The sequence below is a fragment of the Pseudorasbora parva genome, chromosome 3, assembly GCF_024679245.1.
Source record: "Pseudorasbora parva isolate DD20220531a chromosome 3, ASM2467924v1, whole genome shotgun sequence".
Lineage (NCBI taxonomy): Eukaryota > Metazoa > Chordata > Actinopteri > Cypriniformes > Gobionidae > Pseudorasbora > Pseudorasbora parva.
In genome coordinates, this window is record NC_090174.1 from 40,666,610 (window position 1) to 40,685,392 (window position 18,783).

At 36.3% G+C, this 18,783-nt stretch overlaps 3 protein-coding genes across 3 annotated transcripts; all 3 read left to right on the top strand.

Moving 5' to 3' along the window:
• On the top strand, positions 1-3,045 carry LOC137071643 (P2Y purinoceptor 4-like). Its single transcript, XM_067439824.1, has 3 exons — positions 1-91; positions 982-1,063; positions 2,050-3,045. The coding sequence occupies exons 2-3, from the start codon at positions 1,052-1,054 to the stop codon at positions 3,043-3,045; spliced, it is 1,008 nt and encodes a 335-aa protein (XP_067295925.1). The 5' UTR covers positions 1-91; positions 982-1,051.
• Positions 3,046-4,479: 1,434 nt separating this feature from the next.
• LOC137071953 (P2Y purinoceptor 4-like) lies at positions 4,480-6,207 on the top strand. Its single transcript, XM_067440171.1, has 2 exons — positions 4,480-4,555; positions 4,798-6,207. Exon 2 carries the CDS (start codon positions 4,800-4,802, stop codon positions 5,835-5,837), a length of 1,038 nt encoding a protein of 345 aa, XP_067296272.1. The 5' UTR covers positions 4,480-4,555; positions 4,798-4,799; the 3' UTR covers positions 5,838-6,207.
• A 3,777-nt stretch (positions 6,208-9,984) lies between these two features.
• On the top strand, positions 9,985-18,701 carry arrdc1a (arrestin domain containing 1a). Its single transcript, XM_067438878.1, has 8 exons — positions 9,985-10,181; positions 13,377-13,487; positions 13,578-13,628; positions 14,911-15,065; positions 15,210-15,392; positions 16,820-16,996; positions 17,226-17,790; positions 18,002-18,701. The coding sequence occupies exons 1-8, from the start codon at positions 10,064-10,066 to the stop codon at positions 18,037-18,039; spliced, it is 1,398 nt and encodes a 465-aa protein (XP_067294979.1). The 5' UTR covers positions 9,985-10,063; the 3' UTR covers positions 18,040-18,701.
• Positions 18,702-18,783: the final 82 nt, after the last annotated feature.

Sequence of the window (18,783 nt, forward strand, 5' to 3'; positions counted from 1 at the left end):
GTCAGAGTGCATGGTTGGGAGTGCATCGCGAGTTCACGGATGGGAAGTCACGGGTTTGACTGCCGTTCCAGTGCACTTTTAAGTGTAGTAGGTTGGTAAACACGGGTTAAGGGTTGCCTGGAAAGTGGCATAACATAAAAGTCCAAAAATGTCAAAGTAAACATATAACAATAGCACTGTGGTGATATTTTTTTCACACTACTCTGTTCAATGTGATGATAAAATTTTAACAATGGCCATTGATTTAAAATTAATGTTAACAAGCTCATACCAGTCTGACAAATAATATATGCTGATGTCTGATGTTAAGGACTATAAACCCCAGAGGACATTTTTATACTTTCTATAAAATAAATTACAGTTGGCAACTAACTGTTTAGAATGGAATCCGTTGTGTATGGGGATTTTTGTTCTATTTTGTGGGCATTCACTTCTCACTTCTGGGATTTGTGGGTGGCATGTAGCAAATCACTTCCGTTGCAGTCATGCAGAATGTCAAATAAAAAATAAAAAAAAAGTGCAAAGAAATTATAGATGCTATCTAAATCAGACAAAGTTTGCATTAAATGATTATCTATATGTTATGCAACTGTTGCCTCATTAATTGGCTCACCACTAGTACCATTTGTTTGTTCATTCTCTGTCCGTTCTCTTTAGTACTATGTTGTGTTATCTCCCTTATCTACTGAGCTTTTGTTATTAAAGATGATTTACATTATTCATCTTTGTTGTGCGATTAATACCAACAAAAAATAATCTATATATTAATTATATATTACATATCTTCTGTCTTTCACTGTTACTGCAGCCAAATACAAAGTGACAAGATGCAACCCCACTGCATGCTCTTAACAAGTTAGCAGTTGAAAAGTCAAGTTTGCTTACACCTACCTTGCAAGTGGTGACACATAATTTAAAGATAGTATCAAAACACTTGATCATTGTGTGATCAAAAGGAAATATAATTTTAAATTATTACAGGAAGTCTTCACTTGGCATATATAATGCCACGCAGAAGTATAACCCATCAAGATATCCAGGCTTCTCTCTGATGGATTCAAAGGTAACAAAATTGTGTGTTCTTGAATCTTTGCAACATTTTGGTATGGGCTATATAGGTATTTTATAGTGCTATTTGGGTGCTAGTTGCTCTTTTACTATTTTATATGATTAGATTATTAAAACAAAGTTGTCATTTATTTAAATTAACTACACTCTTAAAAAATGCTGGGTTAAAAACAACCCAAGTTGAGTTGGAAATGGACAAACCCAGAAATTTGGTTGTTTGAACCCAGTGAATGGACCCATTACAACAACCAAATTTCTGGGTTTGTTTATTTTCAACCCAACTTGGGTTGTTTTACACCCAGCATTTTTTAGAATGTATACACTGTAAAAAAAATTCAGTTCTCCAATTGAAATTTTTCAAGTGACCGATCACATTTAAATTGTTCAGTTAGCCGAATTGATTTTCTGTGAATTAAATTGCATCAATTCACAGAATTTCAATTCGGCCAACTGAAAAATGTGGATGTGATCGGTCACTAGAATTTTTTTTGAATTGGAGCAATATTTTTCTTACAGTGCATAAATGTATGCTTTTTGACAATTTAGTCGACTAACTGAATTTAAATGAATTATATGCAGGCCTAAATTGCAAGAATGTTATAATATGTATTGCTGATACAAATCATCCCTTAATATACATAGAAATGGCAATATAAATAAATCAAACAAATTTTTTTTATATTCAGCTAGCATCTGTGGTCATCTATATGTACAACCAATTCAAGTCTAACCTTTCATCTGTTATATTTCTTTATTGTAACCATAATGCTTTTTAATAATGATATTAATAATCCCATTTGGTTATACTTTATTTTAAAGTGTCCTTGTTACAAATTACATACTATGTACTTACCATAGTAACAACAGTATATTATGTTCATAATTACACCCAACTAGATCTAAACCAGACCCACTATAACAATGACACCTTAAAATAAAGTGTAACCTGCCATTTCTATTTTCGTCATCTCTTTCTTACAGATGAGCAGCACAGAGTTCTCCTCCATGTCTTTAGGGAATGCCACCAGTGGTGACATCGCAGGCTTTTGTCCAATAAAGCCCCAGCACATCTCCATCTCTGTGCTCATTTGTCTGACCTTCTCGGTGGGACTCCTGCTCAATGTCTTCAGTCTGTGGGTGTTCACATGCAGGACACCAGTGTGGAAATCTGGCACAGTTCTTCAATTTCATCTAGCTGTCAGTGATGTCATAGTATGTCCTATGGGACCATTTATGGCAGTATATTATCATTCTGCTAACTGGTTTTTTGGGAAAGCTCTCTGCCGGCTTAAAATAGCTGTAATAACCTTTCACATCTACAGCAGTATTCTATTTCTCTCTCTAATTAGCATTCACCGTTATGTGGCCGTGGTGCGCTACAATCGAGACTCATACATGAATCAAAAGGACTTTGTCCAGAAACTCTGTGTTGGAGTTTGGCTTTTTGTATTGATTATGGGAGCTGCATTCGCCACTATTGTAGACACGAGCACTGTGAACAATCACACTTTATGTCTCAGCATTCACCAAGGACAATATATTGACCTTTATTTAATCATAAACTTCACTTTCCTCGTTCCTGTATTACTTTTAGCATTCATTGTTTCTGCAATCTGCTACAGTCTTCTCGTGCGCTCGATGTCCCTTCTCGACACTAGCCACGACAACGGACAAGCAATTAAGAACAAATCACGTAAAATGGTGGCTGTTTGTCTGGCAACATTTGTTGTTTATTTCATGCCTATGAATGTAGTGCGCAGTGTGGGTCTTGTGGTCAAGAAATTCTTCCCTCACAAATGCAGCCTACTTTTAGAAATAGAGACTGCATATTATGTGTCATGGATTGTGGCTGGAGTCAACTGCTGTCTAGATCCTGTTATATATTGTTTCAGTTCTCAGAAATTCACTGAAAATGTTCATCTATCTCTTAGTAGAATAGGTGTGAGGCTTTCAACGAGGAATGATGAATCTTTATAAGACTGACCTCATGTTAGCAAGAACAGTACCTCAGATAGCAAGGAAATGCTCTTAAATGTGTACTATGTAAAACTATTTCAGTAAAATATCTAAAAACCACTAGGCCAGTTTTATATATTTGGTTCAGTTGAGTAATGTTTATAGCTTTTTGTAAATCATAAGAAAATTGCTATTTTAACCAATGAACCTGAATGTGTGAGCCTAAAGGAGTAGCCAGTCAATTGCCTCATATCTGTGGTACACCCTTGGTTTCCCTAGAAACGCTTTACTCTTACAGCAATGTGCAACAAGTGTCATAGCAGCCACTGAGCAAACACAAAGAGAAACATCATAACATAATTTTCAACACACTCAAATGTATCTGATATGGTAAACAGAGCTGCGTTACCTCATACTCATGACCGGAAAAGCTGAAATGGCGCCGACGGCTGTGGCATAATAAAAGTCCCGCTGCTCGCGAGCCGTGTCGCGCTCGTCTCTCATTAGCAATCCAGCGACCTCGTTCAGCTCCACAGCACTCACCCCTGCTCTGCTTCATACTACAGTAACGTTAATAAATGCATCCATGAACATGATTTCTGCCCGAGTCCTATCCTGATTCTTTCCCACTGGTTGTGATGGTCCCAAGATGCTGGCTCAAACTTGGTCATCAAACTACTTTGTTTTGAATAGGCGCCCTCTAGTGGATGGAAAAGTTACATTGCTGATATCATGTATATGTAATATGCAGTATGTATGCATTTTGTATTGAATTCTGATTTGTTTTAAATTGCAGTGAAATTTCATATATATTCTTATTATTTTTTATGTAATTTAATGCTTATGATATGATAGCTAATGATTAAGTGCAGCTTATAAAATTGTATTATCTGTTTTGTCTTCCTTGCCATTCAATATAGCCACACTGGACCCACTTTATTTTAGGTAGCCTTAACTACTATGCACTAACATTTTGTATATAATTTGATAAAAAATCCACTTATTGTGTACATACCGGTACATGTTTGACAATATGAACACAATACACTGTAAAAATATTCAGGTCTCCAATTGAAAATTTTCAAGCGACTGACTGCATTCTAAATTTTTCGGTTGGCCGAATTGCATTTCTGTCAATTAAGTTGCATCAATTCACAGATTTTCAAATCGGCCAACTATTTTTTTTTAGATGTTATCAGTCACTATAACATTTTCAATTCGAGACAATTTTTTTTTTTTTTTTTACAGTGTAAGTACATTGTACTTATACATAGTAGTTAAGGCCACCTAATATAAAGTGGGACCACAACATTAGAATAGTAAGATGGAAAAAAATAGCCATATATATATATTTAAAGTGTTTACTTTAAATTAGAATGCCACGGGTGGGGTTGGGGTTAATGTCTGCTGACTAATAAAAGGAAATCCTGTCTTGGTTCCTTTTTGTCACGTACACTGATATTGAAATGTCCAAGTCATTTGCTTTCATATTGTCAACTCTGTAGGTTTGAGGGGAGTGTTGCATGATCTGGTAAGTGCTTTGTAGCTTGATATTCATGAAGAGGTATATACATAATTAGTTAGTCAGTCGTGTGCTCACATATATTTAAAAAAATCCCATTTAGACATTAAGAAAAAATTATAATGTGCTCTGGTGATTCATTAGCATTCACTGCAACAATATATTTGGATGTGCAGGGCATTTGTACGTTTATTCATGTGCTATATCCCTACACAAAATATGTTCACAATAACACTTTTTTCCCTGCGCAGTGATGAACACCTCAGATTCAGTCAGTTTGGTAAGTGGCATCAATGCGAGCCATGACGCATGTCCTCCTGAGCCTCAGCACATGTCTCTGGCTGTGATCCTCTGTCTCGTCTATCTGCTGGGCCTCCTGCTCAACGGATTCAGCCTGTGGGTCTTCACCTGTCGCATTCACAAATGGAACTCTGGAGCTGTTCTGCAGTTCAATCTGGCTATATCCGACACCATCATTACTCCACTCACCCCACTAATGGCAGTGTACTTCGCCATGAATAGCAACTGGATTTTTGGGAATTTCGTCTGCCAGCTGAAGATTGCCGTGCTCAGCATCCACTTCAATGGCAGTGTGATCTTCCTCACACTCATTAGTGTTCATCGCTACTTGACCGTGGTTCACTACAACCGCTCCTCGTTGATGAAAAGGACGACTTTCGTGAAGAAGCTGTGTGCTGGGATTTGGTGTTTTCTGATAATAATGGGCATTGTCTATGGATGGCTGCTTCCTGTAACCACTGAGAAAAATCATGGGCAGTGTCTTACTATTCATCAGACGACATTGACAGATTCTTACTTTATTATTAACTTTGTGATATTTTTCTTTTGGTGTATTTTACCATTAATTATATCAGTGTTTTGCTACAGTCGACTGGCGAGGTCAGTGACCCGCATTAACATCAGTTCTGTTCAGGGCCAATCGGTCAAGACTAAATCCTTGAGGATGATAGGGATATGTCTGGTCATATTTAGCCTTTGCTTTCTTCCTCTCAATGTTGTTCGGACCATCGGGGTAATCGTGAAAAAATATCACCCTGAAAGATGCAGTCTTCTGTTGCAGTTGCAAACGGCATATTATGCATGCTATGTACTGGCAGGAATCAACTGCTGCTTGGATCCCCTAATCTACTTTTTTGGATCACAAAATTTTATTAAAGCATTCAGGAGCTCTCTTAGGGTAATAGGGGTTAAACGCAATGTCGAAAAGCAAATTGAATCAGAAACACTTAGTCAAAGTGCGAACAAAAATGTAGTTTTAACTGTCTCTTAGGGCATTTTAAAGGGGACCTATTATGCAAAAACACCTTTGTGTAAATGTGTGTAGGCAGGATGTATACACAACCACCCTATCAGGGCTGTGCAATATATTGAAATTATCGAAATATCGCAAATGTACATATCGCAATATGCATATCGCAATGGCTCGCAATATCTGAATGATTTTAATAGGCTACATCAACATTGTGAAAAGTGTACGTTTAAGGTCCCATATTGGGCAGAGAATAGACTGGGCACATTACTGTTACTTATGTGACTTGCTTAACGTTAAAAACAGTTATTAAATGCAATAAGTTGCGAAAAACAATCATTTGGAGTCTCGTGCTGACACACACACACACACACACACACACACACACACACACACACACACACACACACACACACACACACACACACACACACACACACACACCGAAACGTGAACAATTTGTGACAATTTTTTTCTACAACCTTGCTGGTCACTTTCAGAAGTTGTAGTGATAATTTCTTTTCCCAGAAAGAATGTGAAACACAAATGGTTTTATTCTCAGTTTTTAAATATTTTTTAAAAATATAATTTAAATAGATTTTACACACTAATTGCAATATCGTATGGCATATCGAATATCGCAGTTTTTAACAAGATATCGCATTTTTCTTCAAAATCGCACAGCCCTACACCCTATAATAGTAAACATCTACCCATTTATTTTTTATTTAATCCCCATAAATCATAAGCAGTGTTTTAGAACAAGACTTGCAGATTGTAGCTTTGTGACGTCACATTAGGTCACGCCCACAACTGCTGATGAACTCTGCCCTATTAGCATAGACCCCGTGGTGTGTAAGCTGTACACAGTCTGCCGTGTTTATCTCTTCGCCAGAGCATTTAACAGCAGCATTCAAGAAAGAATGTATTTTTATTAAAGCTATTAAGTTATTCAGTCACGAGTGCTTTTCTCTTTTTCTTATGTTGTGTGATTCATATTAACATTATATATAGCAGTAGGTACTGTTACGCTGCTTCCACTTTAATACACAGATCTAATATGCATGCAATTTCTTTACTTGCTGTTTACATTCACAGACATAACCAACTGTGTTTATTTGAACTTTGTGTGTTTTTGACATAAACTTGAGTATTTTACATTTTAAGTGGAATAACACATGAGAGAGAACTTAATTAAATACTCACACGTTGTTCCATCTGACATCCAGCTTTCTGTGCGCATGCATGCTTCGGGGTGAGTGCACTCAGAAAACCATGCGTCAAAAGTTTAGACTGATATGGCTTTAAAATGCATACAGATAATAATAAACTTTCATGATAATGAAGAACTGCAATGTCTTGTGCCCATGGCCACAATAGAGATGACAATCAAAGCCAAACAGATGTTTTGTAAGTTTTGGAAGATTATCGGAGGCACAAGCTGTAGGCTCTGCCCTCTGACTGGAAAGCGGGGTGGGGGGAGCAGCAGCTCATTTGCATTTAAAGATACCTGATCGAAAACAGCAGGTTTTTCCTTCACTCAAAAAAACAAACTGTTGAATAAACATGTTTAAATTAAGGGAAGCTTATCCATGAAATTGAATTATGCTTTTCCAACAAAATCAACTTGGTTTGAAATAATTTGTTGCATCTTGTTGTATGAACTTAAAATAATTTCGTTAAAACTACAAAAAATGATCATGTTCCAACTAGAAGTAGGATAAAAATGGATAGAATTGATGACCATATTTTGTCTATGGGAACTGTGTCACATTAATTTATGTTCTTTATTTCTATAAAAACTACTAGTCAACAACACTTGAGCATTTCTCGTCACTTGCTTAAGCACAGTTACAGGTCATTGTGAACAGCATAGCCTAACAACAAGGTCTACACTTCACGATAATGGTAACCTAAAAAAATCAACACAACATAACACAACTTTTAAATGTCAAATATAACATCAAACGTTAACAGGTCTTTCCCTTTACTAAAAAATACATTAAAGCTACACTGTGTGACTTTTTCAGTTTATTCTTAGCTAAAACACTTAGTTCTTTCAAAAATATATGTGCTCATTAATGTATATTTACTTCTTTCGAGTAATTAAGTATTCTCGTAAGTTTATAATATGCCATTGAAAATACATACGGGTGAGGGGTTCGAATGCCGGTTGCCATGTTGACCCTCCATCTTGAAAGTACATTAACCAAAGAGGGACATACCCGTAAATTCAAGCTTCGCCTTTCGTGTTTTAACACTCGATGGTACTCATGGACGAGGTCTAACTGGAAGCCATGTTAATCTTGGACTAAATCGGCCACCGTAGGAGTTAAAACGAAATCGGAAATGAGAGGAACAGAAACTAATATTCACTGGATGGTCATATACCTTTTCACCACTAGATGGGGGAAAATATTATATTAAGTGTAGCTTTAAACAGCACTTCATTTCAACATTTACTCTCCTGATTTATTCCCTATGCAAAGCATGCTGGGAACTAGAAATACACTGCCCAGTTCAGTTAGTGCAACATGGTAAATTGACTGCATTTATATAGCGCTTTTATCCAAAGCGCTTTACATTTTTGCCTCACATTCACCCATTCATAAACCGACGGCAATGTCAGCCATGTAAGGCGCCATCCAGCTCGTCGGGAGCAGCTGGGGTTGGGTGTCTTGCTGGAACCGGGGATCGAACCACCAACCTTCTGGTTTGTAGACAACCTACATAAACCACTGAGCCACTGCCGCCCCAACATAAATGATCCATGTAGTCCCAACACAAATGGTTTAGCTTAACTTAACATTTTACAAATTTTAGTTCATTTAACATAATAAAATTGAGTAAAATGGCAATTAAGTAAAAGATTTTAGTTGTTTGAGCTTATTTTATTTAAATAAACAAACAGCTAGAATCATTTTTTTGAGTGTTCCTTTCAAAAATGGGCATTTACAACATGGTATTATAAATTGTCTGTGGGGTATTTTGAGCTGAAACTTCAGAGACTTGTATTACTTGTAAAAAAGGTTTATTTGAAAGTCTGCGTTAAACAGAATTCATGATAATATTTTCATCCCTATTGTAACGTATATCCAAGTGAAACGATTTCACGAATGAGGAAAAAATGTAGGGAGCGACTTGCTTTTGTTCATCTGGAATAGATTGGATGGTTGTGGTTTTTAATTGCTGCGAACTCCTGTGAGTGAAAGGTTGTCCTAACCTCATGCTAGTAAACAGAGAAGTTCTTTATCCCTGCAAGAAATGTTCTGCTAACAACTCAGCACTGAACTGCCCTAAACAGGAAACGCATTAAACATTTTTTTTTTTTTTTACAATATTTTGAAAAGTAATATTTTAGGACATAACTAGGCTACTGTATCCAAAGCAGCTCTGAAACTCTTATTCAGTGGTATATTTATAATGGTGGTAATAATAAATTGATTGTAATTGAAAATAAAAAATGTATTTATGAAGAAATATTTGGAATTGTATAGCATGTGAGTGAATCTAAATAAATAGAAAATCTGATATTTTACACAGTGAAGCTGTTTGTCTCAATGTTGATGGATAATACAATACAGAGAGAGAGAGAGAGAGAGAGAGAGAGAGAGAGAGAGAGAGAGAGAGAGAGAGAGAGAGAGAGAGAGAGAGAGAGAGAGAGAGAGAGAGAGAGAGAGAGAGAGAGAGAGAGAGAGAGAGAGAGAGAGAATTATTAAATATCTAATATTTTGTTCTTCCAAATAAAATAACTATGGACCAACATACTAAACTTAAAGGATAAAGTTAAATATATATATATATATATATATATATATATATATATATATATATATATATATATATATATATATATATATATATATATATATATAAACTGTGAATGAAATTCCAAAGAAATGTAGAATCTTTTTTTACTGAAAAAAATACTTTATCCATTTACATTTGAAAGAGTTATTAAAAGAATGGTTACAATTAACTCAAATCCCCCCATAGTCCGGTCAGCTTTCATAACTCTTTTCATATTGCGTATTAGAATTCCAAAGAATGTTCTGCAAATCTCCACAGAAACATCCAGTACCATAGCAGGAGAATGGCTCAGTGTTTTGGTAAGAACCGCAGAACTCTTAGTGACGTCACGTCACCAGGTAGGCTACGTCACGTCGACAGCCACAGGTAGAGCATTTCCTTTATTCCTTGTGAATCCGTTTCGCTCACCCACCTGTTCAGGGTGGATAGAGAACAGAATGGGAAAGCTTCAGGAATTCGAAATAACTCTTAATAACAACAAAACGGTTTATAACCCCGGCGAATCCCTCTCTGGAACTCTGAAAATCTTAATTTCGCAGCCCTTACTATGCAAAGGTAGGTAAACCAACGAGCGCAAACCGTAACTACTCTTTGTGTTATTACTGGATGTTTTGTCAAAAGTTTCTGAACAAGTTTACACTTTAAAGAGTCTTACTTGTGTATAAAATATGAACGTTAGCCTACAGGCTGTTTTCCTAGACGCGCGCGAGTTTATCTAACTAATTGGTTTTGTCTTCGTGAGTTCGCGCATCGAGGACTGAAACTGGTATCGACTCGAGCGAAACTTGCTGCGGATGTTTTATTGACACACAAACTAGGAATGGTACCAAAACATCTTCCCGCTTTCGTTTTCATTTGATTATTTATCCTAAATTTCCGTAAAAAACAGAAACACACGGTACTCAAAGGCAGTGACAATAATGTTTAAGGCTAGGCTATAGCCTTAAGAGAAGTGTGTATAATCTATAGGCTACTCTGTTTCTCGATAACGTGTCACATGAGCTAATTGTAATCTTGGATATCAGGTTAAGTAGTGACAGAAAATATAATATGAAGGCCTTATGTTTAAATAAAATTAGTCAAACTAGGACCTAAACTAGTGTAAAGAAACATGGTCGCAGACTCTCAGGGGCAGCTGCTTCGCCATGTTTATTGTTTTTCCGAACGGCCTTTGCATATTAATGCCTTAAGCTTATAGCAGCGAGTCAAATCATTCAAACCTGAAACCATCCTTTAAAATGGTTCAACAACGCAGATTTTCAAATCTGGACTCTCTAACTAGTTTTCTGCAGTAGCCTACTGGTCAGACTGCTTGTTACAAAAATAATGGTATAGACCTTTTATGCATTTTTTCACCCACCTGTTCATGTTTAAGTCTGATATCCTGACACAGCTAAGCCTAACACATTCAGTATTGCTTTTCTCTGCAATATTTTATTAGGACAGTAAAAATGTGCTCTGATTTACCAATATATGCGAAGGAATTTAAAATGTAGATGTAATTTGTTCTGCCCAGACTTAGACATTTGCACTGGTCATTTGTGCTGGTCAAGCCATTTTATGCAGTATTAATAAGATAAATTGTAAATTTGATATTAAGTTTCCACTTATACAAACACATACAGGACAGGACAAGGGGCGGTAATGCCCATCAAATCTTGTCCTGTCTTGTCCTGTACTGTAAGTGGAAACCTGTATACAATCCAATTGTTAATTGCACACCACATTCTGCTGTGTATAAATTGTACTGAGGACTTTATAGTTTACTTCTCATGTGTCTACTGTTAGAAGTGCATTGGCACAACAGTAAATAATAAATAAAAATTGTACTGTACATTATACAAAATTGCATTACAGAAGAATTACTATGTAGTAATGGTATATGTGCAGAATAGCATGTATTATAAATAAATAACTAGCTATCTGAAAAGTACACGGCTTTGTTACTTGCTGTTCAGTTTCAAAAGCATATAGTGTGCATATATTGAATGCGTTTTTCACTGTACATTATGCAGATATGGTACAGCCCTGACTTGTTTATACATCCATAAAACTAATATGAAAGTAACCAGCGAAAACTGCAGCTACTTGTATTTATATAATATTATATATAATATATGTGTGCAGGCCATCGTTTCTTCCTGTGTAAAAAAAACCAAAAAAACAATCAATGTGAACAAGGAAGTATGATTAAGAGTGCCTTGTTTTTAGAACTGCTGTGGGCTAGGCAAATGTGATAAGACTGAAAAAAGACTGAGTTGAGATCAGATGATCATTCAAATAAAATAATAATAAAAAATAGCTCAGGCCACACTGCTTTATTTTATATAGCATCACTAAAGCCAACAATTGTTGACCAATGTGCTGTACACTATATTAAATATCATCAACATTTAATACCGTGTACAATATAAATTAGATTAAAAAACAGTGAGCGCTAGTAAGCAGAGTTGTAACCCCCTAAAGTAACAGTATCAGATATGCAGTCAGTGCTAGAAGTCATATGGTCATGTCAGTGGTTTGGGGCTTGTCTTTTGTTTGAGCTGAGATGTTGATCAAGAATACTCACCGAACTGGTTCGCTGACATTCTGCTTCAAGGACGGCAAGAATAACAAATTGCACGCAGTCACCATTACAACGTCATGGATAAGTGAATTCAGCAGACTGTATTTCAAACAATAGCTGTTTGAGTGTTTATTGTTTTGATTTTGTTTGTTGAATAAAACAAAAAAAAGTTATTATTGACCCAAGCAATGGTTTTGCCCTCTTTAAAGGTGCATTAATAACATATGCTTTTTGACAAAAAGTTTCCTCCCACATCATTCTTGAATGAGCACTCATTTAGTAGCACTCCTATTCTCTTTAGGAAGTCTCGTAAAATCTCAAGATTTCAAATGTTGTTGTTCACCCAGTTTCTTAGAGTCTCTTCTGACTTATGTCTCATGGCTGCTTCTGTATCTGTGGTTACATCTCTGCTTACTAGCACTCAGTGTGTGTCTGGAGGGTAGACAGAGAGACAGTGAGAGAGAAGGAGGGGTGAGGATAGAGATAGAATCAGAGATAATTGGACAAATAAAGACTAATATGCCCATATAAAGTGTCTGTATTAATACGCATGTTCATTTTTTTGTACCTTGATATTTCAGATTAGGTATGTTATCTCACTTACATTTTCAGTAAACTAGACAAAATATGTATTAGTCTGTAAGCAATTACATTGTAGGCTATTATGGAAAAATAGGAATGATACTAATCTGCATTCATTTTGTGTGTTTTTTTTAAGTAAAAAATAAAATAAGCTACATGGTAAATTTTTCAGTGCAAAAGAAATGAAAGAAGATGAACCAATGAAGAAATTACTTGAGAGAAACTTGCAAAAAACTTCTTGTGAAATTAGAAGTAAATTATTTTGCTAACCTCATTGCAATTCTAGACCTCCCCCGTTGACTTAATGTATGTGTTTTTGTCTGTTACCATGGCAGTCTGAATCTGTTGATGCAACATCCTGCTAGTAAAAGTAAAGGGCAAAGTGTGGTCAAACTAAGTTCTCAGTCAAGGAACAAGCCTCTCATCTTGGGGCCAGACAATTCCAGTCATCATTTACTCATTTCAAATAGCTGTTACCAGGTTATTTCAACATAACCCCAAGCACTGATGCATTTCTTGTCAATTGAAATGCTGTTTTAGCACATTAAAATTGTTGTAGGCACATTTCTTTTCACTGACCTATGTCTTTATTTCATAATCAGAAATCAAAGTGAACTGCCAGGGCTTCTGTGGAGTGACCAGCAAATCAAATGACACAGACTGGACAGAGGAGGAGCAGTACTTCAGCAGCTCAGTCTCAATAGCAGATAAAGGTACACTGGGGTCATGGTCTCGCTTTAAACACATTAAATGGCAGAATGCTTGTTCAAATCCCTTACAGATTCTCCCCATCTGTTTCCCAGGCACTCTGAAAGAGGGCGAGCACAGTTTTCCTTTCAAGTTCCTCTTGCCAGGTATGACACACTTTTATGTAATTGAACTGACCTGTTGCTCCTCATTCCTCCGAGATTCGTTAACCACCGTTTACATTTAACCCCGGCAACAGAACAACAACAAAAAATGTTGTATAGCTAAATATACAACAATGTCTTACCTAATAAATGCGAGTCACCCAATTTAGGAATTTGCTGGGGTTTGTCTTGTAGGTGGATGAACATGCACTACCATTGTATACCATTGAAACAAGTTTGGGGTCTCAGTAAAATCCAGTAAAACTGTTTTCTATGTTAATATATTTAAAAAATGTAATTTATTCCTGTAATAGCAGTATCACAAATCATTCTAATATACTGATTTGGTGCTTAAACATTTCTTCTAATCAGAGTTGAAAACAGTTATAATATTTATATTACTGCTTAATATTTTTTTGAAAACTGATAATGTTTTTGAATTCTTTAAGGAATAGAAAGTTTTAAAGAACCACATTTTTTTTGAAGTGGTAATCGTTTGTAACATTATACATGTCTTTACTGTCTCTATTAACACATTTAATGCATCCATTGAATAGTGCAAACATAAATAAATATAATTAAATATGAAATATCAATCCAATAGCCAGATTCATTTGATTAAATATACATTTCTTTCACCCCCCTCAATAAAATCAACTTTTGAACAGTGTGTAAATAAGATATAACAAACTGATATTTTGTTTATGGTCAATGAAATCACTAAAGCAGCAATTATGTGATGACCATAATGTATTCATGAGATTTTTTTCATGAAAGTATTTCCTGTGCAGTCCCACCCTTTCCAGCTAAGAGCAGATATTACATTTTTCACAGAATACTGGTGCTTATTAAGATGTAAATTGGGAATTCTGATAATGTCAGTAAAATGTCACACAGCTAGAGGTTTAATTGGATTCCTTAATATTTGTTCATTTAATTCACTGTTCTCACAATGTGAACCTAAGACACCCGCTAGCCCATCTAGTTTATCGCTGCTTTTATTGTCTGAAGCTGCTCGGCTGCTATTTGAAACCCCCATCTGCTGTTCCTCTCTTATCTGAGACTCTTCAGCTCCACCTAGCAGAACAATAGCATTCTTAGTGAAACGTGCTTTCTCGTGCTGTAACGGTGGTTTCTGTGGTTTTTAGCCTTTTGCTAAAAATATTTTAGCTTAATGCAAAATGCACCCTTTTAAATCTTTTGCTTGAAACGAACACTGTTGTAATGCAAATGCCCAAACTTTAGTTGTGAGAAGTCACAAAATGAATTCATTGTTCTTTTGTAGCTGCTGCACCAGCATCATTTGAAGGGCCTTATGGACGGATTATATACAGGGTTCGGGCTTTCATAGACACGCCTCGTTTTGCAAAAGACTACAAGATAGAGAAGCCATTCTCTGTGTTGAACACACTCAACCTGAATGAAGTACCTGGTATTCAGGTATGTGTACAACACCGACATCCAAAGAAAACAGCTACAAGTTTGAATACAATTTTAATTTGATTACTTATATACTACATGATTCATACTATCTGCTCTGTTATCGAATGCCAGTGATTTTACATTACTATTTGCTTTGTGCAGGAACCTAGCTCGTCTTCTGTAACCAAGAACTTCTCATACATGCTTGTGAAGAATGGGACCGTGATTCTGAAAGCCGAGAGTGACATGAGAGGATATATCGCTGGACAGATCATTAAAGTGTCCGCTGAGATTGAAAACAAATCTGAGAAGTCCACAGGCCATGTGGTTGCCAGTCTAATGCAGGTATGATGACACTAACTTGTTAACTTTGTTGTGCTGTCATAAGCTGCAAGTGATCTGGTTAATGAATCTGACATTAATTATTACATTAAACAAGGCAATCTTAAAAAAAAAAAATGCTGCATTACATTATGTTTTCAAACTGTTTTCAGTGAGCTCAAATAGTTCAATAAAGTGTGTTCCAAACCCCCAAGACAGTCGCTCATCTTTGGAACACAAATTAAGATGTTTTTGATGAAGTCCGAGAGCTCTCTGACAGCGTAGGAGTCTGACACAGACTAGAAGAAATTATTGAATAATTTTTGTTTTTTGCGCAAAAGAGTTCTCATCGCTTCATAAAATTAAGGTTGAACCACAGGAGTCACAAGGACTATTTTAACGATGTCTTTACTAACTTTCTGGGCCTTGAAAGTGTGAATTAAATGGCTCTCTATGGAGGAGTCAGAGAGCTCTCGGATTTCTTCAGAAATATCTTCATTTGTGTTCCAAGGATAAACAAAGGTCTTACGGGTTTGGAACGACATGAGGGAGAGTAATTAATGAGAATTCTCAATTTTGGGTTTCCAACATTGATGATAATTAATGTTTCTTGATATTGGAACTTTACAGCAAGAATTACAGCAAGAAATGTTTAATTATAATTTGTTTCTCATCTAGCCTATCACTTGAAGAAGGAATTTAAATGTCTGTATTTCAAGAACAAGTTTGGCCATTTAGTGAAGCTGATTACTGTAGTCTATATGTCCTCCTTCCTTTAATTTGGAGCTGCTGCTCGATTGATAAATCGATCAAATATTTAGAATCTCTACACTCCATAAATAAAGTTGGTACATTATCAGCGTGAGCAGTTCAAACTATTATCAAACAATATATGTGTCTACACTGATTGATTGGTTATACCAAGGGATATAGGGTCCCCTCTGCTGTGTATTTATTTTTACACTAACTTGTCAGTAATGCAGGTTATATATTTTTTATTTCTTATGAATATTTTAGTAAATTTTCTTTGTAAAGTACTTAATGAACTGCGGAAAGTGAATTGCTTGATTGTGATCGGCTCTGGATTTGCCACCCCCTCCCCATATCTATCCTCTCAGACTAGCCTTAGCAGTTTTCTGAACAGGCTCAGCACGTTCAGGGAAGAGCAGCGGTGGTTCTAACTTCAGTGATATTTTATGGTGTTACAATAGTGAAATTACAAACAAGAAATTCACATTCTATGACAAAAAGAAATGAATGACTGGAAATTTTATTAACAAATATCGTCCTTCTCCCATTTTCCACCTCAATTTTGATAGGCTGTGCTTCCATTGCCTCCAGATTAGTTGTTGACTGATATAGGTTTATCAGTGGTTGTGGTTGAATATGCAGTTACATCTTTGGTCAGTACCATGATATGATATTGTATATTGCTCATCTTTTCATTTCAGAAAGTAACGTATAATACCAAGAAGCCAACCTATGATTTGCGGGCAGTAGCGGAGGTAGAAGGACCTGGAGTTAAGGGCGGAAATAAAACTGTATGGAAAGAGAAGATAATTGTACCTACACTTCATCAGTCCTCCCTGACTGAAGGAAACCTCATCCATATCTGCTACTACATTCAGGTGAGTTTTTGTTATGCATATTATTGTTAATGTAATGTAATGTACAGTCGTAAGTCTCTCCTGTAGGTGTTTTACTCAATTTTTGAGCATTTAATAACTGGCTGTACATAATCACTGGCAACATGCATATCAGAGATGCATTTTATCAAAGTTTATGCAAAATACATTTGGTATTTCCTGCTTCCTTCCTCTCAGTGACTCATTTGGACATTTGTTTCTGCTTTTCCAGGTCTATTTGAAACACCCAGATGCATCATTAATTCTTCCCATTTACATTGGAAACGTCGCAGTGGATCCGACTCGACCTTCCCCCTCCCGGCCGGTTCCACCCATGCCAGCCCCACGTAACAACCCCACCCCTGCACCTGCCACTGCCCCTGCCACTGCCCCTTCTCCTGCTGCTGCTGCTGCTGCTGCTGCTCCCGCTGAATCAGCCCTTCCCAGTCTGCCATTACGCAGGACCCCAAAAACTGCACCCAAACCTAGACCTCGAAGCGCCTACGTGTCCCCCAGTGCACCTCCAGCGGATGCACTGTACCCTGAACTCCCAGGTGTGGCTAACTACAACGGGGAAATGATAAAGAGTCCCCAGCATGAGTCAGGTTCCCAGGCTCCAGTGTCCCCTAATGCATTCAGCTACGCCCCTGGACTCAGCTTCAGACAGAGACAGACCGCCAACGGACCATCAGCACTGGCCATCAGTTCAACCTCCAGCCCTCAAGACGCAAACATGAATCAAATGTCTTCTTCAGCAAGCTTGCCTCCAAACTATAGGAGTTCGGCATATCCGCATGGTATGGGGAATTCTTTGAATTGAAACATTTGAATAGTTTGTTTATTAGTTATACAATGCAATTCAGCCTTTGGATCACTTCATATAAAATCTTAATGTGAAACAGGTCTTACTTTTACATTTTAATCTTTAAAATGTAGAATTTATATGCATATTATTTTTAATTGATCATTCAGTGTTACCTGATGATTAATTAGATGTTTTTTTGACAGAACCTCCACCTTCTTATGAAGATAGCTGCAATACATAGGATGTTACCCAACCAAAGGAAGAAGGGAGAAAAAACATTGAAAACATTAGTAACACTCCTCTGACTTCATAATAGATGCAGACCTCAAGCACCTTTGAACCAAATGTGTAAATATACAAATTCTGTGTTCTGAGTTCTGATATTAAACCTGATATAACAATTCAGATGTTGTTTGGCAGCTATAATGCCAAACAGTTGGGATTTTGTCTTTTCATTTTTGTCATCGGAAATTAGATCTTCCTCTTGAAAAAGTTATTTTACGACTTGTTTTTATGAGTTTTATCATGGAAGAGTATTAAGTACTCTTTTACTATTAGACTGTCCCTTGACTTGTACATTTGTGCTTGTAAACACACAACCTCCAAGGTATATATGCTTTTATTAGCATGTTCAGACTTTGCTTTTGTTTGTTTCTGATAAGATACATAAGGATCCAGTTCTAATTGAAATTGTAACTTTATATATAGATTATGTTTGCATATGACATTTTTATTATACGTGACTATAAAGTTTTGTTGTATTTAACTATTCTTTTCTGACGTCGATAGTATTTCTCCCCCTAAGACAGTTTTATTGCACACTACTTGATTGTTAAAATGTTTTTGTATTTAAGCAGTGATTTACATTTATATGTAGTGCACGGATTAATAAAATTCTTTTGAAAATCAATGTCATGCATATAAAGACAAATTCATTTTGCAGTTGAATTGCACTAACTGAAAAAGTATACTTAATAGAATGTGA